The sequence below is a fragment of the Falco biarmicus genome, chromosome 7, assembly GCF_023638135.1.
Source record: "Falco biarmicus isolate bFalBia1 chromosome 7, bFalBia1.pri, whole genome shotgun sequence".
Taxonomy (NCBI): domain Eukaryota; kingdom Metazoa; phylum Chordata; class Aves; order Falconiformes; family Falconidae; genus Falco; species Falco biarmicus.
Genome location: NC_079294.1, coordinates 6,547,946 through 6,572,657, shown reverse-complemented (window position 1 = coordinate 6,572,657; position 24,712 = coordinate 6,547,946). Strand labels below are relative to the sequence as shown.

Here is a 24,712-nt window from a genome sequence, read left to right as displayed (position 1 = left end):
AATGTGCATCAACCGGTATTGTTTAGAGCACACTTTAAATAGTTTTTCAGGTGTTGGTTTTTCACATGTTTTTATAACATGTTAGTAACCAATACAGCAAATACTTCTAGGTATCTGAATTCACCGATTATAGCATGTGCTTTGCATAACAATAATTGCTAAGATAGCCATTGTTCTAATGCATACTATGAAAAGCAGTTACAATAACGTGTTTATGTACATAAAAAGTACCATAACTAATACCACTATTATAATTATTGTACATGAACACATATATATATATATAAAAGCTTGGAAAACAGAAAAAGTAAGATGACAGCTCCATCCACAAATTTTAGACTCTTAAAGATAAGAAGATTAAGCAAAAAAGACTCAGACACAGCCTAATATGAAAATTTTAGGATTTTCACCACGTCAAAGCAGTTACCTGACGCAAAAGAACTTCTCTACTGCCTTCTGATTGATTCAGCTTTTTCCGGGACTGCTCCAATTCTTGCTCAAGCTTTCATTACAGAAAATGATGAAAAGCAAAGTACACAACATATTACAAAAGTGGTTTTTATCTCTTTAATTCTAGCACAAATTAATAGATATGAACATCTATTTAAGACGAAGTACAATATACAGAATATTCTTATTTGTCCAAAATTTTAAAGCAAACTTTCATTTATATTAAATCCCTGATGTATTTAAGCTACAGAAAAAGAATTTAACTTACAGTCTGCAAATTTTGTACAATGTTCTATATCACAGATGTTCTATATACAAAGTGGTGTGTATAAACCAAAAAAAAAGTACAAAAGCAAATTTTAACTGGATTAAAAATAAAAGAAAGGAAGAAAAAAATATTCAAAAACATTGTCCCTGGATTTGAAACATATCTTCAAACTCAAATTAAAATTAACAATGATTTAACATTTGAAGTCACCTTTATTACATAGTTCATTCATAAAAGTGTTAAAGATTACATGCATTGGTACAACTGGCAATTGCTAAACTCTGTGGTTTTGCTGTGTTGTGCAAGAAGATATATTTGAATTTTTCTGGAAACAAGATGACTGAAAAACTGATGTGCCCATGATTTCCTACAGTTAGAATTTTTCCTTAAAAAATAATATTAAGTGAATTTTAAAATATTTAATCAGAAATAGCCAGCAAACTGATGAACATTTAAAAAAAAACCACAGAAAATAAAAGCTACAAAATATTTTCAGAGCTCTACCATAAATAGTTCAAAAATCACAAAGATCTACATTAAAATAAATATCATTTTTGACAGTGGAAACTGTTATTGCAAAGATAGCAATCTCAAAGAGGATGTTGAGAGGCTGGCAAATGGGCAAAGTAAACAGGACCAGCATTAATGGAATGGAGAAAGTAACATAACACATTACATAGATGGTTTAGCATAAAGGAGTATGACTTGGAAAGTATTGACAAAAAGGCTAAACTTGATGTAAGAGGAAAAAAGCTAGAAAAAGTATGTGCCAGAACAGAAATAAAAGAAATCTGGTTTTCTATGAACAGGAAAAGAGCAATATGGAAACAGATAACTCAATAAGAATAATTAATAGTAACCATTGTGCAACATAACTAGCCTGCGTTAGTTGCAGGGATGGAGAAAAGCTGCATTTTTGAGCTGCTGCAAATAAGCAACAGCAGACTATTTATAAATTCAGAGACAAATCAGAGAAAGAAATCAAGGATAATCCCCAAGTTATAAACTGGTCTGCCTGGCAGGATGTAAGAGTTGTTAGAAGTAACACTATAACTAAAGAATTTGAAGGAAAGACAGAAGTTCAGCATAGCTATATTTACAGTGCCTCTGATGCAATAAACCCCCTTGTTACCTTGAAGAGTAAAGAAAATATTATCCTGCTGGTTTCTTGAAAAAGGAAGCATATACTGTAACATGACACTACACACTTATTTAAAACCAAACAAGAAAGGATAAAATTAAGTCTTACTTGAATCTTTTCACTTTCATATTTCACAAGTTTATTTTTCATGAGTTCTTCTGTTTCATCTGCTTTAGCATCTTGCTTCCTTAAAGCCTTTAGAGGGGAAAAATACATTGTGAACTTCATTATAAAAGTTACAGAGGTCTTCTTCGTAGTCTGTTAAAATGAAAGAATCTGCTGAAATATTTAAGAAGGAAGATCTAGACAAATGCTTTCTGTCTGTCTAGTATTTCCATGTGGAGCCAATGTATATTGTTATGAAAAAATAAATATAAGTCCATGCATATGTAAACACACCCATGCACAGAACAGGGCCAAATACAAAGTCAAAGCTAGCACTAACATCCTTCCGATGTATAGAGCTCCAGCCGCCCAAGGCTGACCCCAAGCACTTTGAGATGATGGTCTAAGAGGCTCAAGAGATCCCCTACAGATAAGCTGTGAAAGCATCAGGTGAAAAGAATATACTCTCTAATATAAAATATGCATGATATGAAATACAATGCACTGTATTAAGGAACACACTACCATAAGGTGGTGCTGGAAGGCAAAAGAGTGAGAAAGGTATTTTTATCTGAATCTGTACAAATGCTTAGAATAACAGTATTAAGATAGAATCAGCTCAAAAATTCCTGATCAAAAGTTACAACATGCATGTGCTCTACTTTGAAAAAAAATATATATATATTTTTAAATAAATCCATGTGGACTTCTCCTGTGACAACTCCCCACCCAACCCCCAAACTGAAGTATCCAAAAACACTTACATACATTTTCTAAAGCATCTTACAAAAATGCAATTGCTTTGACTATCAATTTCAAAAATCTTTTCCCTCTTCAAACCGACACTATTTGGGGAACACAGCCAACCACTAGCAAAGGAATGCATTAGACACGGCAGTCATTAATAGCGTACAATTTGCAACATACACAACACAAATTTGGATATCTCAAGCCATAACAGTGTCATTGGCTCATCTTAAATATCACTTAGAAACACCAGCTGAGAGCGCTCACTAGCCATACTGACAGAATTTGCCATGAATCTGAGCAACTGTTAACAAATCTTGTTTCTTTGCTGTGCCACATGACCCAGCAGTTCTCATACCAGCCACAAATCAATGAGAGACCTTAGCATACACCTTTTACTTTCATCCAATATAATGAAGCATAAGCACATCTATTCCTTCCATTACCTGCTAAAACTACCACAGAACAATTAACACATAGCCGGTCCAGAAAAAAAATGTCTTTTTCCCCAATCTGTTCTTCTTGAGCGGTATTTTTATTTTACATTTAAAAGAATATCTCCTTAGACAAGTATCCCTGAATTTTGCCCCTATAATTAGTGAATTTCATTCAGGTTTGGAACATTTTCTTTTCACTGTATATTGGGAAATAATTTCACTGTATGAAAACAAAAGGCAAGATATTAATCAAGCTCAGCAAAGCCAGGCATTCAGCTTTAGAAGTTTTGCTTTTAAAAGTAGTTTTGCGGAGAAAATAAATGGATTTATATACTTATCTCAGTCTTACACCCTCGCAACAGGAAACATAAGGGTTTCAGTATAGTTTGGACTACTCTCCAGCTTAAACAGTTTACACTAAAAACTGAGATTGTGGAAGACATTTATCATAACTATGCCACTGAAAATATTATGTTACTGTTACATAAAGAATTAAGCTTTTAATCTTACTGATTCATAATCAGATACTGTAAGACTGTAATATATTTAAGATATTTCTTTAAGTATTCAGTACAGTTTCAAAGCTATCATTCCAGCCAACTGTAAAACTCAACACCACACACAGACCTGACACTCCCATTTTACTCAAAAAGACTGTAGAGAGCTCCCAAAAAGCAACATAAACAAAAAATCAAAGATCATCACTTCCACTAATGCCATTATTGCATAAGTTTTGTTGTTGTTGTTGGGGGTGGGGGGGAATGACTAGGAGTACCAGTTCAGAACAGTCTACTAGGTATACATGATGTGTACTAACTGCAACAGAGCTTCATTTTTGCCAGCAAAATTAGAAGCTCTGTTATATGCAATCAACTGTATGTGAACCTTATTTTTGGAATTAATTAATTAATAATTAATATAGGACCAAAAATGCATGTTTTAATGTGCAGATTTTGTTAGAGGTATCAGCATCATAAGGAAAATATTAAAGCTAGGTTGGAATTAAATAAACTAAGAAAATTTTCAAAGGTTTTCCTTATTGAAGGCATACAGTACGTTTCTGCATCAGTAGTGCTTCCTAGTCCCTAGAAGAAACCACAGAAATTAATATGCCATTTCAACTTATCAGGATTACCGAATAATATTTAGGCTATTAAACAGCAATAATTTCAAATAAAAATGCAGTATTTCCTATCACTGATACTACAACTATGGTCAGGTTTATTTTCTGTATATTATAAAAATAGCCTCTAACTGTTTCATTTTTAAGAATGAAAACAGTTCATATATATATCTCAGAGTTAAATTACTACAAAAAGAATATGATGTTACAACAAATTAAACATACCATGTGCACACTGCTTCAAATGTGAAACATACATTTTTCCAGGTGCTAGGCAGGCAATCAGTTAACCAGCCAAGACATCATTAAGAAATGGAAGCATCTGGTCACCCACAGCCAAACATCAGCTGTTAGTGACCGTTCAGAAACTGCATAGGTAAAAGCTAATTCTAGGCTTCCCTTCCTTTTTGTACTCCTTTTTTAATACTTTTCTCTCACTGGTTTATATGGTTTATACCACTTGTTTCTTCCTCCACTAAGGGTTTCTCTATGTAAGATTTCTCTAACAAAAGGGAGGATTAAAGAAAAAAAAATTGAAATACCATGTAAAGATTCAATTAATTCTTTGATTTCATGTATCTCCGAAGAAGGGGTTGGGGGAGTCAAATATCAAAAATGGGAATTAGGAAGGGGATGCCAAGGACAAGGGTTCCAACACACGCTCCTCCTTGCTGGCTACCAAGCAGTGGGCAGATCCTGCCCAGGAGTGCTCTGCCTGGCAATGCTGAAGGATCAAGGACCAGGAACAGCCCTACAGTCATCAGGATTCCCACACCAGGATCTTCCTTTTGAAAGCATTAATGTCCAGGTTGGCCAGGAGGAGGCTGGTGACTCCTTGGAGGAGGCAGGCACGGAGGAGGCCACAAGAAAACATGTAACTTCCATGTAAAGAGGTCTTCACAGCATGGCTTCGAGATGGACCAGCTGGATGTTACGCTGCCTGCCTACGCGGGCAGAAACAGGCCCTTGCTCCTGACAGCCTAGATTAACTTTTGATTTGACTCAGCAGAGCAGTTCTTACAGGTGTTTTTAAAGAGTTCACTACCATAAGACAGTATTAGAATACTAACATACCTGGTATATCTCAGCCCAACATATCTCATCCATCCATAGTATATCAAACCCCAAAACTTCAAACAAACTAATTTACTCCCTGCTAGCCAGGTATTTTTTTTCCTTATATATAGAGGGAAAACTATGTGGAGGCCTCTAACAATAGGTCTCAATCCTTCCAACTTCTGAAAAACTTCCAGTATCAAATCATAACTCACACTGTAATTTAAGCCTACTAACTCTTCTTAGGGTTTAGGTATTGACTTTTGTTTGGTTTTGTTTTTTTAAGTAAAACCAAGTTATTTGAAAGCAGCGCACAGACAACAATCTGAAATTTGCTGTTTCAAAGTGAGACTGATCAGTGATTTATCCATACTAGCACAAATACACAAAAGCAGACCAGTCACATACTGTATTTTAAAATAAGGCAAAAATGTACTACATCCTAATCGGAGTGAAAATTCTTTCCCTAACTTGCTACACTAGCAGCTAGCATGGGTCTAAGCATGTTACCTAGACATATCCATCAGGTGTTTATAGACAGACTACCTAGATATTACAGTGATAGGTTTGAGACTTGCTCATTCAAACTAGAATCTAAACAGAAACCGTTAGCCACAGGTGGCACAGCACAGAGCCAAGGAGCAAGTATCAAGCATGCATTAAAACATCCAGATGGCTCAAAACATAGATCAGGTTTAAGTTTGTCTAAAAGGATCAGAGATAAAGACATGCAAAAAGAGAATTTTCAATAATGCTTTTGACTGTCAATCTACCCCACTCTCTCTTGAATGTCCACCAGCCTCTTGCACTTCACAGTATGTGCAGTGGGAGGCAAATGGAATCCAAATATCCAGTTGCATGTATATAAAAAAAAAGCTTCCTGGCCTATTTAAGTTATCAACTTAAGACATAATTATAGTCATTACCTTACCACAGTCAGTGGGTTCAAAATATTCTACAAAGATGATTCTGTTCACCTAAAGTGTGCAAAGCATGAACACACAGACTCATTTCACCGAAATCCAGGAAGCCAAGCACAGGAATTAGTAAAGCCATCCAGGAGATCCAATGCATTCAAACGCTGTTTAAAGCCCATCTTTTAAGAATGACACTTGATCTTGTCTTAGGAAATGGATGCATAAATGAAAACAAACAGTATAATGTGATGGTATCTTCATGTTCAAAATAAAGTATTGAAGAATCTCAACATGGTTTTAGTTGACACAACAAACTCAGTTTGTTAAAGGAACCCATGTATACATGTCAGTTGCACTGGCCAGATGAGCATATTTACTCTCCTTTCTAATCAGAAATGCATTTGTATCAGGAATACAGAAAAAAGTGAAGATGTATGATATGAATGAATTTTTTTGCTACTGCAAATTAAACAGCAGTTAATTGCAATTTTCTAAACAGTTAGAGTTTAAACACACCAATACATACTAAGTCTGAAGATACATAAAAATGTAGAGAAAATAATTTTTATCCACCTACATGCAGCACATACACACTAAAGATTCAAAAAAATAATGCAAATTTAGATGTTAAAGGTGCAAAATTTTATATGTCAAGCTTTCTTTATGGTCAGTATACGACTAGGTATCATCTTGTTTAATAATCAGTCTATGACCATACTAATAGCGCAATACAAATAGAAAGTCTGCACATCATACAAAAGAAAGATAAGACAGACAAGAGAAAGACTGAAGCAAATGTATTATGTTCAGTTAGACCCTGAAAACATAAAATTTAAAAGCTGAGATTTAGGAAGATTATTCTCAAGGTGGTAAAATACTGACGATTAGCGGTCAGTTATGGGCACTGCACCTTCCTTTAAAAATAGTAACTATTAACATTAAAACCTCACAAGATTTCCTCAATACAGCAAGTACTGATAAAATCCAAAAGTCAAATTTGATTTTTCTTGGTGTGAAACGTATACCAGGCAAACTAATGAAGAAATTGTCTCATTAAATAGCCACAAATGCTTTAAATAGCATTTCTTCGTAAATCATTCAGGCTGTACTAAATAATGGTATTTCAGAATGCTGTCAAAACCTTCCCCTCCCTTCCAGTAATGTTACTTAGGAAGTATCTTGGAGACATAAAAGAGGACATAAAAAGGCTTTAATAGAACATTACAACCACGCAATGATCACCACAAAACCCAAGGCCACTGACAGAGCTAACAGTCAATCTAACTCAATTCAAGTTACAAAGGATAAGAAACAGAACGGCAAAGTAAAAAACTGGTCTTAGAAATTACACAGAAACATTCTTCATTAAAATAACTAAATATTTTGGTGCAATTGTTATTTGGATCTCACCAGGCAATGCAAAAGTACACAAAGTCATTCAAGTACATTCTTTCTAGCATACAGCAGCTTAAGCTACACGTCATTTATTGGAAAGCAGCTTGGCTGCTTCTTCTGATACTTCAGGCCAAATATAAGCCACCACAAGAGGAACAGCTGATTAAAAAGACAAGCTATAGAAAAAGGCAACAAGCCTCTCCCTTATATTGATTGTGTTCAATCAAGAGTACTTTCATCTACAACGTCCCCTAAGAATCTCCATGAGTGCACACTTGTATGGATGTACTGAATGAAGAGATCCACCTTTTTCAGCATCATTCTGTATATCCCATGAGAGATCAAAGGAGTGCACTGATGAGACTCTTGCAGACTTGAGAATAGTATCTGCAATAGCCAAGTATCAAAGCAGCATGAAAGAACATATTCACAATAAGAAAGAAAACCAGCAGTGTCTTATATTGTGTTAAGAAGTTGCTGTTCTTAATGCACACGGTAGTCATACTTAACTGTAAGGCAGTCAAGTAATAAGTAAGCTTTCACACAGGACTGTCTGAGAATCTCCATTCTTAAAAATTCTCTCACCTATCAAGCAATCTGTGGCAAATGCTACCAAGTGATGGGTGATCAGTAAGGAAAAAGTAAAATTACATCAGATATTTTACACAAAATCTAATTATTCTTATCAGGGTTTGTTGGTTTTTTTTAATATAATCACCTTGTATGCTTTGCTGAAATGGCCTACTCAAAATATAGGAGATAAAAACACACATTAAAAGTTGTGCAAACTATTGAGTTTTTCTTACAACTTTGCTTACAGATCTTTAAAGCCAAATTTAATTGTCTATCACACAGGAAAATGAAAAATACATCAATTACATCGACACAAGTAATGAAGAAATTAACAAGAAGCCACCTACTACTCAGCTTGAAAATACATTGTCGAAATAAGAACCTTTTTAAACTGTTCATATTCAGAAATTTTAAAGACTTCATAGTCATAAATTACACTATACATTCAACTTGGTTTGCCATACTGAATCTATTCATCTGCAACACCACATACAAGAAAAAAAGAATTGAAAGCAGCTCAAACTCAAATCTCGTACACCCAAATCTCATACTGTTTTGGCATTGGCATTTTTTCCTGGTTTTAAATTTAAGATTAGGTCAGTTCTAAACTTTTTGCCTCCTTAGATATTTTCATATTCCTATTTCTTTTATATCCTGTATTCCATAACAAAATAGTTTTCTTCAAAAAGCTTTTCCACGCCTCTCAGGACAATAGTACACTGAAAGGCAGCGTGTACAGGATCCAGACTATTTTGCTCTCAAAAGTGTTTTTCAAAAGGCACAAGGTGGTCCAGTTTGCCAACGTGAGAGCTAAAGAGCTTAGCAAACTGTTCAAGAGACATTGAACCATTCCTGATAATAAAAACACTATCCAGAAGTGAGACCATTTTCCACCTCGAAAAGGACAAATTAATATGAACATTCAATGGGGAAAGAAGATGGGACAGCTGGATGGAAGCTTGTAAATAAGGGTCTGAGATCCAAGGACCTTAGCAACATTGGAGTCTAAAGACATCTGGCACGCAGGAAGTTGCAACTCTGTCACAAAGATGTTCTCCAAGCCGTTAAGACATCTATGAGAGAAGATATAGCCAGAAAAGGACACACTGTTTGCTGCTGCTGGGAATGTAATCAAGATCTGTTTCAAGGGCAATACTGTTTCCATATTCCTGTGCAATCTGTCAAAGAAAGATTGCCTAATACCTATTGAAAGAAGCTCCTTTCTATACTTGTCATCTGACACCACCAGGTTCTATTATGCATGCTAGACATTAGAAGTTTCTGAAAAATCCATAATTCATTGCAACAGGGGTAATTATGTTTTATTAGGATTTCCAAACACAGTGACAAGAGCCCAGTCCAAACAATCCAGTCATAACTGGTATCAGACACCCAGAAGGACAATTTGAAAATATGACCCCCTGCTTTAAAAAGTGAAGATAATCACCAGGAATGTGATTCTCCTCCAAGTAGCAAAAGCTATGAATGTATGCCGTGTGGAATAAGCCTGTTCCAGTCAGGATTGGCTCTGAATCTTGACTTGGCAAAATTCCCAATAGTAAAAGTTTACCAAGCAGACTAATAGGTGTTAAGCTTTCCAGCAAACTGAGAATGAGGACTATATATTGAAGTTTGGAACAGTGGTGTCAAAAAAACCTTGTAAATAGAAAAGGGCTCATCAGGAAAAATAATTTCCAAAAACATGCACAGAACAAAATAGAATTTTCTGGAGAAAGAATTAAAACACCTTCATCTACAGCTGGAAAGCTATGGGGAATGGGAGGTTGGGGATGTGCTTAGTATTTCATACTCATTTCGTATGAACTTCAAAAGATGAGCTACTAGGCAAAAAGGTATCCAGCTTGAGGGCTCACGATCACATAACCAATCATACGAAACTCTTTGAAAAACATTTTAATTCGTTCACTTGAATTGGCATAAAGGAGATGCAGTGGGATGGCTCATACAATGGGAGTGTTGGGATAGAAGGATACAGGCTCTTTAGGAAGGATAGGCTGGAGAGATGAGGAAGGTGCCGCCCTTTGTGTCAATGACCTGCTGGAATGCATGGAGCCCCACCTGGGGATGCATGAGGAGCCAACCGAGAGCTTATGGGTCAGTATTAAAGGTAGAGCAGGGGTAGGTAACATTATGAAAAAAAAAAAAAAAAAATTGTTCCAATCTGCAGATAACACTATCAGATAACACCAACTCATTTCACTAAGCATCCCTCTACCAGACTGATGGCACAACCAAAGAATCTAGAAATTCACGCAAATATATTAAAGAGCAATGAAAGCTGTAATAAAGCACTCTAGTTCTTTTCACCCACTAGGACATCAATAGGGGGACAAATGAGACAGTAACTCTTTCTGCAAGACCAGCAGAAGCACTACAAGCATTTTACTAAACCTGACCTGTATCAGAAAAGCATCTTCTTAAATATGACCTCTTTGAAAAAGTCTCTAGCCTTACATCAAATACAAAGTGTCCCTCTAAACTAAGGTTCCTCAACATCAGTGCACAGTATAAAAAAACTGCCTTCCAAAAAAGCAGGTATATGGTCACTTATGTTAAATTCAAAAGAGAGATGTGTTTTTCATACATTTCCTAAAACATAAGCAAAACAAAGCTACTAGCTGCCTCCAATTTTAATTCATAATATAAATATGTGTATTTGTCTCCTAAACAAATTTTATACTTCATCAGCTGCTGTCGAATGAAACTGCTTAAAAAGCAATGAAAAGCTGTCTGGCCACTACGGTGCATTTGACTGCTTCTTGAAATAAATTAAAAATAAACTGCTCACTGGAAGCAAGAAGTTTACATTTTAAAAAACAAAATGTTTTAATTGAGACAACCCGGCTAACAGCTTTCTTTCATTTGTTTTGGGTTTGAGGAAGGGCATAGGGGGTGGGTTCTTTTAAAGAATGTTTGTGCCGTTTACCAAAGAGGCCTAAACATAGACAAGACAGTATCATGAAGAACAGAGATTGTACTTGTTATCACCTAGTCACCAAAACAAGCAGACCTGGACTGGTAAGAATTAAAAGACTGTGCTAAAGGTATCAGCACTTTTGCCAATTTGACAGGTACAGGCTCACAAACGCAGCAGCACAGGTTCCTTACTCAATACACAGGAAGTTTTCATTTGCATACCTCTTGTAATTGAAGGGACATACGTCCCAGTTGGTCCTGGCGCCTTTCTACAAGTTGTCTTTCAGCACGCATTTCTTGTTCTAGCTCCTGAAGTCTTCTCTCCACTCGATCCGATACCTTCAAAAGGAAAAAAAACCACCCTGCGGGAAATTAGCATGTCTTTTAACACATATTAAGAAAACAATGGCAAAAGACATAAACAGAGTATGGGGTAGAAAGAAAAGAGAACACAACTTCTACTTAATAAGATTTAGAATGGCACAAAAAAATAACTCGTTATAGTAGCAAGTACCTGAGAAGTACTGAAGCAGGGAACTGAACTGCTACCCAGCTAGCAATATCCTCCTTGAGGTTTATGCCTATTTTTCTCTACAGTAGTTGTCCTACTCAAGTGCTAAATACCTCAGTGTCAAGTTTGGTGCTGACTGGAAGCTGCAATACAAAAATCTGTTAGCTTCTCTGCCACAGGCCTGATTAACCTCTGGAGAGTCATTTCTCTCACATCTCCAGCCTGTGAAACAGACCAATGCTTGACTCACACTATGAAATCTGCAAGTGAAAAGCAGTAAACGAGAGCTACATACATAAGAATGACTATAGTAGCACAAAATTACATCCCTTTAAGACTATTTCCTAATATTTTGTGAATCCATGTAAAAACCAATACAGTAACACCCGTTATTTATTAAAGCAGTTTGGATTATAAACACAGCAATTCAGTCTTAAACTACAATACCAGCACTACTTCATTTTTGCGTTTTAAGATGCTAGCAGACAGCACCCTCTCGTGGGCAGCAAATTAAATTTATAAAACTAAAGTTGAAGATTAGCAAGGAAAATATTTATGTATCATTTCCTCACTACCCTAAAACTATTTTAAACAATCACTAGAAAGCAATATATCTATTACCAAATGGTATTTAGATAGAAAGAAAAAAACATATCAGGAACTAGTAGTTGAATGGTGTTTTATGTGAAGAGGAACAAGTTTTCATCTGTACTTTCACCATTAAGCACTCTGCTAGCACTAGGCATATGTCTGGATAGAAAATTTGAACATTAACACCACAGTTGTGTAGCAACAGAAACATAATTGAAGTTAAACTTATATTCTGAGTTTCACAAGTATATATATCAGGTTTAAAGAATGAAAGAGTCTTTCTTTAAAACAGAATACATCAGTTTGAAAACATTCCTTGCTTGCACAGCCAGATGAAGTCAGCTCACAATTTGTAATTCTGGATTTTCTCTTAAAACCATCAGGAGGATGCTCAAAAAGTACTGCCAAAGCATGCTCTTTCATGTAAGCTATGAAATCTCTGCAGTCACAATCCAGAATAATTACTTCCTAAAAACTAACATATAAAACAACAAAACCCACCACATCAGGTTTGTATTTGTTTTGACTACTAATTCACAAAATACTCTGGCTAACAGAAACAACGATACTATGTAGCAGGAACAGAAAATAACAGTTTGTCATTAAACTTGTTATATCTTTGCTGAAAACTGCAAAACAGCTGTCATCCTTTTCTCCAGATATATCTGAAGTACACAAATGATACAAAATCATGTTTTTACATTTTAAAAAAAATAATCTCGGCTACGTGTTTTTGAAGGCAGAAGCTTTCTCAGTGCTCTCACACATCTTTTTCAAGCAGACTTATGCAAGAGAGCATTACAACTATCCAGAAAAAAAAATGTGTAACCAGAAAAAAAAATAAATTGTGTAACAGACTTGATGAAAGATCCCAAAGTAACATCACCCCCAAAGCAGACATTCAAAAGGTCAGTGACTTCCTCACTGACACGGGTCTAGTTCACCGCATGTACTGCAGATGACGTGACAAGGCAGCACTAGGCAAGCTTCAGATCCCTGCTTCAGATTTCACTGCGTATTATCACTAATGCAGAAAGAGTAAGAAAGTAACTTTTTACTAACTACAAGATAACAAGTGATTTGCTGAGCATCTTCTTTCAGCTCCCTCCAGAATACAACTGTTACCTGATTTCTAACAAGGTACTGAAAAAGACACGTTCATCATCATACTTGTCAGGTGCACAAAAATTTCAGAGTTACTGATGCAACCCTCTTCAAAATAAACCAACCAACCAACACAAGCCACCAAAGATTTTAATGCAACTTATAACTCACTGGGAAAAAAAAAAAAAAAACTTCTATCAAAAAAGCTATAGTTAGCATATATAGTAAATCATTAGCTCATATTCTCGGTCCACAGAGCAGAGAGAGAAAAGGCTGGAATGGGCTTCAAAGGGTAACAAACTTACTGCCTGGCTAAACACATGACCTTTTATATCTATATCGTTCTACAAGTTTATCCAGCCTGCTCAAAAGCATTCCCAGAAAACTTACAGACTCCCTAGACAATTGATTCCATTACCTCTAAAATTACTTTTTTTCCTGAAGTACAATTTTAGTCCTCCTTGCTGAATTTTACAATTGTTAACCCTGTTCTATCCTCTAAGCCATATTCAAGACTGGATACTGGATTTCAGGTCTGTTTTCCAACATACCTGAAGTCCATCTGCAAGCATAGCAAGCGTCTCTATATTGCATCATCTAGACAATTAATGAAACCTTCAAAGAAAATCAGATCAAGAATATCAACATGTAAAATTCACTTCAGTAACTAATTTTAACAGTGAACAGTTTACTAGCTAAACAGCTATGTGGACAGTTGTGTGTTTATTCTAGACTATATTCAGATTACCATATTTTACTGAAAAGCTTATTAGAACAGTATATGAAATTCTGTTAAAAAAACTCAAAAAAATTGCACCAAGATACAGATAACTATGGCTTCATTCTTGTTTGCAACAAATAACTGGGTTTTCTTCTTCTGGAATGTTTCTGCTTATTTGCTCCACAAGACAGTTAATGCACCACCTAAAAACGTTCCCCCCAACATAACATTTACCCAGTCTATACTGGTGTAGACATTATCTCCCACAAGAATTGTGTTCCCTGTTTTGCAGCCTCTCTGACCTTCCCCAGTTTGTCACAGAGGCTGTGACACACAATGGGGATTAAGAAAAATTAGACGCAGTTAAGTGTTAACTCATTAATCCGTGCATGTAGAAGAAACTCTAAAACTCACTTCTCTTCCTTCATTCCAAATGACTCTGACTCAGGACAACATTTCTACCATAAGAATACGTATCTTGTCCTCCAGATCTTACCAGAAGCCTTTGTGGAGACAAGTGATTCACTGAAGACCAATATAAAGAATACGGATGGTCTACATAATGACATGAAATGCTAACACTAAATTATTGCATTCACAACATATTGGAATGTGATTTCAAGGATGCATTTTTAGCAACACAGACTACCTGAATGATACTTATGACACTTAAGAGCTGTGTCTCTGCGTAAGGCTTTCGGGTAGCAGCAAAATATATGCAAATGGATTAGGCTATCAGGAAGTTCCCTCACCACCAATTAAACACAAAGAAAAGAATGTCCTGTTTGAAACCAGGGTGGTGTTTAAATCACACAGCTAAATATAATCTTGCTGAAGATGCTGGATGCTTAAACTGTAAAAACCAGCATCCTACTTCTTTAATTTCCCTCCTGTTTTTCATCTTTCCACTGTTATTTCTAGTGCACAAGTCCGGTTGACTGAAATCTATTTCCACAGATTTTTGTTGCCTTCCTGGTTATGACCTGTTTTATCATCGATGTGGACTTGAAATAGAAGTATTGAAACCACAAAAATAGCAAACTTTCCACCGATGTCACTTTAAATATTGTTAAACTTTTCCCTCACAGCAAATGATAGGTGTGATATACACTTTATAAGTCACCTGTGCAGTACCATAAATCCCTATCTGGGAGTAATACTGGCTGTCTGAGATATCGTAACCACATTAACGCCACATAAGAGTTTTCACTTGACACTGCTGTCTTTTTCCACAGACATAGCCTACACTAACCTTCTAATGGCACAATCTCAATTAAGCATCTACATAATTTGAACAAATCTGTGCTTTAGTGCAGTAGCTTTTTATGCATTAAGATATTAAGATTCTTGTGCTATTTGGGATGCACTTCTATACCAGGAGACTGCAAAAGAATATCCAAGAGGGTTATCTTATATAACCATGAAGTAAGTAAACATTCTTTCAGTTGTTTATAGGCCTGTTTGAACATTCCTTTAGCAACCATCCCAACTCTTTTCAAGAAAAAAGGAATTTCACAATGTGTCTAGCTAAGAGGTTTTGATATAGAAATAGTTGTAGAACTGTGGTCTTTATACCAAAACTGCACGAGTCTCAAGTACAAGGCCACAGAGAGTGCTTGATTTGAAAAAGGCATCCAACTATGCCTGTGTCACCACCTCAGATGTCCTCTGTTTTTTATACTAGGGTGGGAAAGGTTCACTTTAAAGGTAAACTTAACGTGCATTGATCGTATTGTGTGGCTTTTAGAAATGTATTCAGATTCAGCATCAAAAAGGCTGTAAGAACCAGAATCTCTAATAAAAATTAATTCTGAACTACTGACTCAGAACTGTAATGGCTAGGCCTTTATCACCACACATCTATATACAGGCAATTTTCAAACAGCACTGAACATACTGAACAGTACAGACATAAGAATTTAGATATATGTCCTTACATAAAAGAAGGCTTAAGGATACTGAGCTAAAAAGAATGTTTCTATCATGAACTCATCCTGTCAAATTATCAAGACTTCAAGTTGTCAGTTTATCACCAAGAATCATACAGTAGAATATAAATACAAGGATGGCAACATTGGAAGTGATAAACACACGCTCCAAAGCAAAAAGGCACTAAGAACAGAAGTTCCCAACACAACTGTGCATAAGGCAGTTGTGAGGAATAAAGTATTCCCTCCTACCCAACTCACTTAAACCAATTAGAAATGAATTCTGAACTCAATCTCATTAGAAGAATTCCAAAACAGACAGGTACTAAAGGATCTCAGAAATCTACAGTTACAGACCACAGCTTCTACATGCACTCTAATCTCATGCTTTGCTATGCTCACCATTAGAGCTCTTTTTTTTAATCAACATCCATACTAAACATCCCCTCTTCTGCATTTACCTCACCTCACCCATTCTGCCAGCCTCATCAGTGTAACAGTAGATCATTAGGCTTTGAAAAAGGGCAAAAGATCCACACTTAGTATCAGAAAGCACAGGTAAAGAAGCAGAGCAGAATGTAGCTACCACTATGTTTTTTCAGTGGTGTGGAATTGCCTGGATATGATGAGTGATTAAGCCTGGAAAGAAAGGGAATCCTCTTGAAAAGCCTCTGAAGAAACTGAACAACCTCCTCCAATGAAAATTAGGGATGAAAAAGCAGTTAAGTTAGAAAAAACACCAAACAAACCCTACAACAACAACAACCCAATCCAAACACACCAACAAAAACATATTAAAAACACACACAAAACAACCAAAAAAAAACCAAACTGCCACAGAAATGGCAGCTCCTCTCACCATATGTAATCTATCCAGAGAACTCCTTGCTGTAGGACAAGTAAGATGATAGAGATCTGAAATTTGTAACAGACCACACAAGTTCCAGAAAAGAAACCTACAGAGAGATTATCAAGTACAGAAATCAATTCCAGACCCAAGAAGCTGCCAAACCAGAAGTAATTAGACTAGTATTGTGCAGAATTATTGATAGATGCCTTCCTATTCCAGAATCGTTCGCTAAACCACCACTTTTTGACCATTCCTCATCCATGCCTAGATCTTCCCTAACTACATAATTCTTCTGTAAATTGAGCCCCAGCAGTAAGTGGCCTTCTTTATTTTTCCCCTTTTCTGTTTTTTTCCCCTCCTTTCTCCAGTCTTCTCTGTTTAGCCTATGTTCTTCCTAAAGATAAATTCAGCAGTGAGCAGAATATTCCAGATGAAGTCTTTACTAGTCCTGCACATGAAAACCATCTCACTACAGCATTTGTGTCTTCATTAAAAGAATGCCATTAAACACTTCATCTTTCATAATTTTATTGGATGGTAATGTTCTATCCCAACTAAGAGAATTATTCTTCTGGTATTCCACTTAGCATTAACAAAGCATAGAAGGCTTCCTTTTTACACCTTGCATCTGTCATTTTTTGCTTCTCTCAGGTCAAAAGTTGTATCATTCAATTTCAAATCTTGAAATTCTACTATATAGGAGGTCACAAAGAGCTAGTTTGTTCTTTCACTAATGAAAAGACAGTGGCTGCCAGCCTTCCCATTTGTTAAAGAGGAAGGTTTGTTTCTCTCATTCATAGGCACTGAACAGTTATAGCACAGCCAGTAGTAGCAGTTATTTTCATAAGAAACATCTTGTTTAAACATTAGTGAATTTGCTGATTTCCTGGTACATGAAAGAGAAAAAGAATAAATATACTGACAAGTAGGCCACAACAAGAAAAACCCAGAGTTTTGCAGGTATCAAGAATTATTTATTAGATAAATTTATTTCATCCTACCAGGCTATTAGGAGAAAGCAGAGCTAACATTCTAACAAAGGAAGTCTGTCATATTTTTCTTTGAAGGCTGACAAGGCAAGTCTTTCTCCACTGACAGATTCTATTATATCAAATGTATAACTGATACTGATAGATTATAGCCTCTTGAATCCCTGCCTGACTTCATCTAAAGTCAGGAACTCACACAAGTACATTTATTAAATCTGCTGCTGCCAACAAGTGGTCTGTGCCCACAATATTGTTACTAGTGACAAACACATCACTAAAGCTCTTGACAGAGCACTTAGTACCAATTCATGCAATTCTAGGGCAACATGAATCATGTATGGGAAAATAAGGATGCACAACATTTGCTCTGAGAAGTCAGTACTGCTCCTGATACCACATTAATAGTTACATAAAGCATACTCTTAGTCTTATGCATCAAGAACTACCTACACAATTCTCCTTTTCTTGTTCCTGCAGCAATACACTGTTTGCCTTCCATCAACACATCTCTTTCGTATGTAAGTGATATAGACTGCGGTTAGTCTGTTCCCAGCAGACACAGGAAGCAAAAAAGAAGAGACTATCATGGCTGTCCTGCCTCCCTCGTTACATTTGTCACAAAGCCTTCAGAGAAGAGTGCAGCCCAAAGAGACTCTTCTCCTTATGCTGCACAGACGATAAGGATTGAAAAAGACAGAGAGGAAGGAAGAGGAAACAATATTATTGATCATCACAACGTGGGAAATCTTGTATCTTTCAAAAGGTATCTTCAACAGCATTCAAATCAATGTTCAAAGTTAAAAAGCAGCTTTGTCCAAGACTGAATTTTGAAAAAGAAAAATTCACTACATACTTGTAACACACTCTTACCTTAAACAAGTCCCTGAAATATAAAAACTCATTTTGCTGATTTCATTATGGAAGGGTAACATTATAACAACCTACAGCAGCCTAGATATTAGTATGCGTATCTGAACATGATCTTATGTGGTACTGACTACCAACACACATTAAATTAGAAGCCCACATCCTGCTTAGAATGCTAAATATAAATCATCCTTTCATGTTAGTCATACTCACCGTTTCTTGTCTTTGGGACTCTGTGAGCTTTTCAGACAACTCTTCTAGAGTTTTTCTTAATTCAGCATCAGTCCTTCATAGAAAACATATAGGTAAGACAACATTCTACAATGCAAAAAAAAAGTATCAATTGTGATAATTATAAGCAGTAACAATCTGCTGGATTTTTAATGCTCCTTCAGTCTGTTCTACAGCCTTAAATTCCTAGTATAATTAGAGACAGGCCTCAAGTGGAAAATTAATGATAAAAAGCATTTCCATTCCTCAAGAGAAAATAACAGAGTATCTAGTTTGAAAAACTAGGTATCAGGTCAACAAGTTCAAATTGCGAACACATCCACACAGTCTTTCTACACAGTACCAGTTCCTACTAGGAATTAGCAGACTAATTCCCGTTATTGTTGTTAGACAAAGAACCATATGTTGAGACAGTACATACTTAAAAAAAAAAAAACATTATGACCTGCATGAGAGCTTGCCCTCAAGAGACTCCAGCACCAAGAACAAGTAAGGAGCAAAGTTGTAATAAAAGAAATTCCCAAGCCTTTGTCCATACATAAAAAAGGGGGGACAGACACATACACCATACAAATCAGAACTTATGAGTGTTATTTATAACTACTGCACAAGATGGCATGGAACAAGCAGATTGTAATACTGCTTTCATCTACTTGTGTAATCCCCCACTCCCCCTAAAATATTTCTTTTAAATACCAAAGAACAAAGGGGCTTAAGAATTATTTAGAAGTATAACAATTATTTTCCACACTATTCTTCAGGTGGAGTTATATTCTGTTTATACCGATTTCTTCTTGAAAGCTCCCGAGTGATGTCATCTCCTAGGCGAACCTGTTCACTACTGAGATCTCGAAGAGACTGGTGGAAAGAATGCAGCTGTAAATTAAAGTACACAAATTAAGCCAAGAATTACAAACCCTTTATGATATTCAAAAAATAAGTACATACATATAAACACATTTTAAAATAAATAAAAAATAACCTACAAAATATCAAAATTCCACGAACTGCAGATGAGCCCGGATAAGTAGATGAGGCTTGCAGGCTTCAATTTCAACCACCACTTCACAGCACTTGCTCATTGAAGTTTAATTATCAGTACATTATTTGCTAAACCAAGTTTCCCAGCTATGATTTTTTTTTAGTGTGTTTCAGAGCTTGGTCATTGTGGTTACCTGACACAGCACCATCTTCTTAAATAATGCAAAACAAGTTGAAAGATCTGATCAGGTAAAACATTTCCTGCTAATAAAGGCTAGTATAAGTAAAAAAAATTATGTTCTGCCCAACTATATATATTACTATAAAAAGATGACATATGAAATTGGAAGTGACCAAGCAGAACACTAATGTACTCAGGCACTACCAAATCACTAAGCAAAGGTATTTTATGTTGCCCAAGACTCTACATACTCTACTAGAATGCTTTTTTCAGAGATCAAAAGAAAAAAACACCAAAGGACAAAAAACCCTGCACATTATTTTCCTCTGTAAAACCTCCCATTTTCCCCCATTCAGCAGGCCCCCACTTTATAGTCAAAGTTTTTAAGAGAAAAAATAAAAATATTAATAGGTCATCCATCCTTCAGGTGGATAAAAAGCAACAGTTAATCCATCTTAATCAAACCTACAGCTGTCAACAGCTCAGTGGCCAGGACCATCATTATGAAAAAAACAAACTGGTTTATAATATCCCCTTCTTCTATGTCCAAGACTAAAACCTGGATCTTGCACAGCCCAGCTGACTGCCCTCAACATTCAGACACAGGCACTACCATCTCCCTGCTGTGAGACTAACCAGAAATTTCAACCTGACCCAGAAGACTTCAAAAAAATATAGATATTTTCAGAATCAGCCTAAGAAGGAGAAAGACTCAAATGTGTTAAAAGCCCATTCAGCTTGAAAATAACATTAGCTAAAAGCAATCAAAATGGTAATAAAGACACTGTGGTTACAGAGAGAAGAAAATGCCAAAGCTTCAGTTAAGCAGTAGTGCTTTATCTCTGCACCAATTTCTACCTACGGACATGATCAATGGCTGCTTTAGTTCATCATTCCTCAAAGCACTATATTCTTCTTACAAAATAGTGATGGAGTAAAGCCACATTCTCTCCCTTAAAAGCAAGAATAAGGAATAAACTAGCAGTTATCATCAAAACAGGAAAAAAGCTACTTGCTTACATAGTTACTTAAACTATGAATTTTGTATGCATTGCAGGGACTCATAAAATTTCTGAGATATTTATATAATATGTGGAAGTAGTTTAAGATAGTTCCAAGCCTTTTGGAAGCTTAGGAGGTAAGATTTCCATATAACATGATTTCCTTCCAGGGATTATGTCCCACACTAACCCTGAGGGAGGAACTGGGGGAGATGCAGACTGAAAAGACAATGGAACAGGGTTAAATAGAAGTCTAGGAATTTCTGTAGCACTCAAGGCTTCCCAAAAAGTCAACTGAGAGAACGTATGGTGGTTAAGTTTAAAATTAATTATTTGGAAGTTGAGACTGATTTAATAAAGTCAATATGAACACCTTACAGTCAGCTGCTTTAATATTAGTCATAGTACATTTCTCCTGGACATATTAGTACACACAGAGGGATTCACTCAAGCAGGTTTAGCCACTATATCTAAAAGAGCAAAAACAGATACTGAAATCTCCTCCTCTATCTGTAGGACGTAGAAAGCTTTTAATCTTATCGATTAAAGTAATTTATTTTTTCTGAAGAGTCTGTAAGTAGACAGAAGTTGAGGGGTATGAAAATTACTACTGCCATACACATCATCTCCTTGCATCATCTGCCTGAAGTACAGGGTCAAATTATCCCACTCGCAGGTCAGACCCAGAATTAAGATGGAAGGAAAAGAAAAAAAGATGGAAAACTAGCTGGCTCAAAAGCAGTCCCGGCCACAATGAAGAAAACAGCAGGCACACCAAGATCATCTGCCATTAAATAAAGAACCACCCCCTTTATAGCCACACTGGATTTCAGCATATAGGTGAACATTAGCTAAATCATCTCTGAATATGTGTTTTCTCATATACAGCCTAAAAAGTACACATTGTTTTCATATATTTCTTTTGATATCGCTACCATCTGCATCTTTTTCCCTCTAGTGATAGATTTGCATGAAACTTCATGACACTGAGAGAAACAAGAGGTGACTGCCTAACGAAGAATGGCACATAACATTGAAAGCACGCTTCGTAGCTGAAACATTCTTAGCTTCATCAGAATAACCTCATCTGACGTAAAAGCAAAGGGTCTGGTGACCACATATTGGCTGTTTGGGGAAGCAGTTTCCATTAGTGCTCTGTACCTGGTCTGAATGATCTGCCTCATTGACAAACCGAACACTTGCAGATCTAGACCTTCGGTGTTTATCGCCTTGTGAGTCTCCATAATCCCTGAGAGGAGAAGTAGGCAGGAAGTGGCGGTTCCCTTTATGAGATAAATATATTAAAAAAAAGTAGGAAGACAGAACTAAATATAGAAAATTTTCATTTTGCTGAACAAAAAACATGTTTCACCTTACCAATGTCCTTATAGGCCACATGACAGGCAAAACAACTACTAAAGTTACATAAAATGCACAGCCATACTTCTTGTTTAGCCCTTCCCAGGATTCTTCTTCAACTTAAATATTTCGGGAATACATTTATGTGATGAGTATGAAATAAGTTTCCTTTGTTCCTCCAAGGACTAAGCAAGTTTTTTCCCTCAAATTTTATTTGTCCAAGCAACAACTTTTCTTCCGCCTGGATCCATTATAGCTTCAAACTACAGTATTTAACAGCTTTTACATTAGAAAAATGAAAGTTTTGGAGTCTTGTACTAAAATACATTAAATGTTACTTCTAGGAGGATTACTCCTCTCAAATATACCTTTTCCTGAAATACAATGAATTTGCAGACACATAAACAGTAGTTTTCAGTAGGTTATGCATTGGTTCAGTTTTTCCTTTTCCACTGAGCCTTACATAAGTTCATCCACACATGCACTTAAATTTTAACTTTCTGTTTTGCTGTGAAGTAAGCTTCAGAAGCTGCTATGTCTTTTGGATTTAGCATTAACTCATATGTACCTACAACTCATGCAGTGGACAAGGAATTTTCTCTACTAAATGAAACATTGGTTCTTTCAGATCTCTTGGGATACTAGTAGAAAAGACTACATAACAAAGTTATAATACTTCACCAAATAAACAACTGCATAACCTAATGCAGGTCTCCCAAATATCTAAACTTCTAAACCGAATTTCTTTGAAGTAATCAATGAAGACTATTCACACCATTATCTTTACATGCTTTTCTTCTTAATTTCCTCTTCCCATACAAGAGCCATAAGACATAATTTAAGTTCACTCAAGCACCTTAAGTATTTTACCTGACACTCCTTCTCCATCCAGGTCACTAGGGTATAAGCTTGAGAGAGAAGCACTTCTCATTCCAGAGTTTCGGGTTAATCGTTGCCTCCTTAATTGACCTATAGATTGTTCCAATGTCTCTTTTAACTGCAGAGAAATTACAATTTACTGAAATATGATCACATACTGATTTAAAAAAAGGACGTAAAATAACATTTTTCCAAAAAGTCATTAAGAGAATCAAAACTATTTTTAAGCAAAGTATAGGTATGAATTAATAACAGCTTTTCTTAGCCACTTGCTTTTGCCACACCTTTATTTGACAATCCACAAAACATCAGTTTCTAAAGGTTCGCCTTTCCTCTCGCTAACAGAGGCTTGTACACAGTGGTTAAACTGCTGCTTAATTCTTGCAGAATTATACACACTGTGTAGTATCTCCCTCTGGACAATATTTTTTTCTCCAGAGTGTAACACACTATTTTAAATCTTTTTTGAATCTTTCAATGCTTGCTTAGGATCTTTATAAAGTATTGTTTTCATTATATGGTATTATTAAAACAACTTTGTTATTGCCAACAAACTCTCAAACCAAAAACTTTACAGATTTTCTAATGCTTTCTCAAAAAGACAGAGGCTATGGCAGGGGAAAAGATACAACAATGCATGCATGTAACAAAAGATCGCTTTTGTATTCAAAAGGCTAAAACTTAAAAAAAATAATGAAAATGCCAGACAATCAAAGAAAGAACAGCAACAACTCAATTTTCAAATCTCACTTGACTTCGTCAAAGACTTATCTTGCATCTTTAATAGAGCAATAAAAACCTGAATTAAGCTACAGGTTCTCAGTTTGCATGCTTTAGCTTAACAACACTCATTTTCATCCTTACTACATGAAACCAGACAGCTGGGGGGTTTTTTATTTTTATTTTTTTAAACAAAGAACCATGACAGTTTCCAAAATTAACCACCTTACTCTTAAGTCTATTTCTTTAGAACAGAACCGTGGCCAAAAAGTTGTTTCAAAATCTTGAGTTGTAATTTACATCAACATCATTTTTCTAAGGTATTTGTGTTTTCTTAAAAAAAAAACAAACTTGATTATTAAAAGAGTGAAGAGACTAGTGACAGAAGAACAGAGAAATTAAAAAACACCAAATTTGAATAAAATATCCTCAGTATTCACCAGTCTTAATTCCATTCCTTGATGTTTCATGTATAAGCTCTTTAAATCCCATCAAAACAGTGCCTAACATTTTTGCCTTTTCCTATTTCTTTTTTAAATTATTTATTTGAAAAGACAATCAGTGCCATCAGAAAAAATAAAAAGCACCCACCCCCAAACAAAAGACTTCTCTCAAAGGCTAATTGTTTTTAAACCTTTCCAAAACCTCAC

The 24,712-nt window shown here is 35.8% G+C and overlaps 1 protein-coding gene across 8 annotated transcripts in view; it reads right to left on the bottom strand.

Moving 5' to 3' along the window:
• CEP128 (centrosomal protein 128) overlaps positions 1–24,712 on the bottom strand; it is a 133,403-nt gene that overhangs the window by 100,198 nt on the left and 8,493 nt on the right. For all 8 annotated transcript variants that reach the window (XM_056346325.1, XM_056346322.1, XM_056346326.1 and 5 more), the window contains 7 exons: positions 23,334–23,460; positions 22,266–22,387; positions 19,726–19,817; positions 18,924–18,996; positions 11,372–11,488; positions 1,968–2,054; positions 428–502 (listed from right to left, as the gene is read on the bottom strand). In XM_056346325.1, the coding sequence (XP_056202300.1) occupies positions 428–502; positions 1,968–2,054; positions 11,372–11,488; positions 18,924–18,996; positions 19,726–19,817; positions 22,266–22,387; positions 23,334–23,460 (693 nt within the window). The remainder of the gene's footprint in view (positions 1–427; positions 503–1,967; positions 2,055–11,371; positions 11,489–18,923; positions 18,997–19,725; positions 19,818–22,265; positions 22,388–23,333; positions 23,461–24,712) is intronic.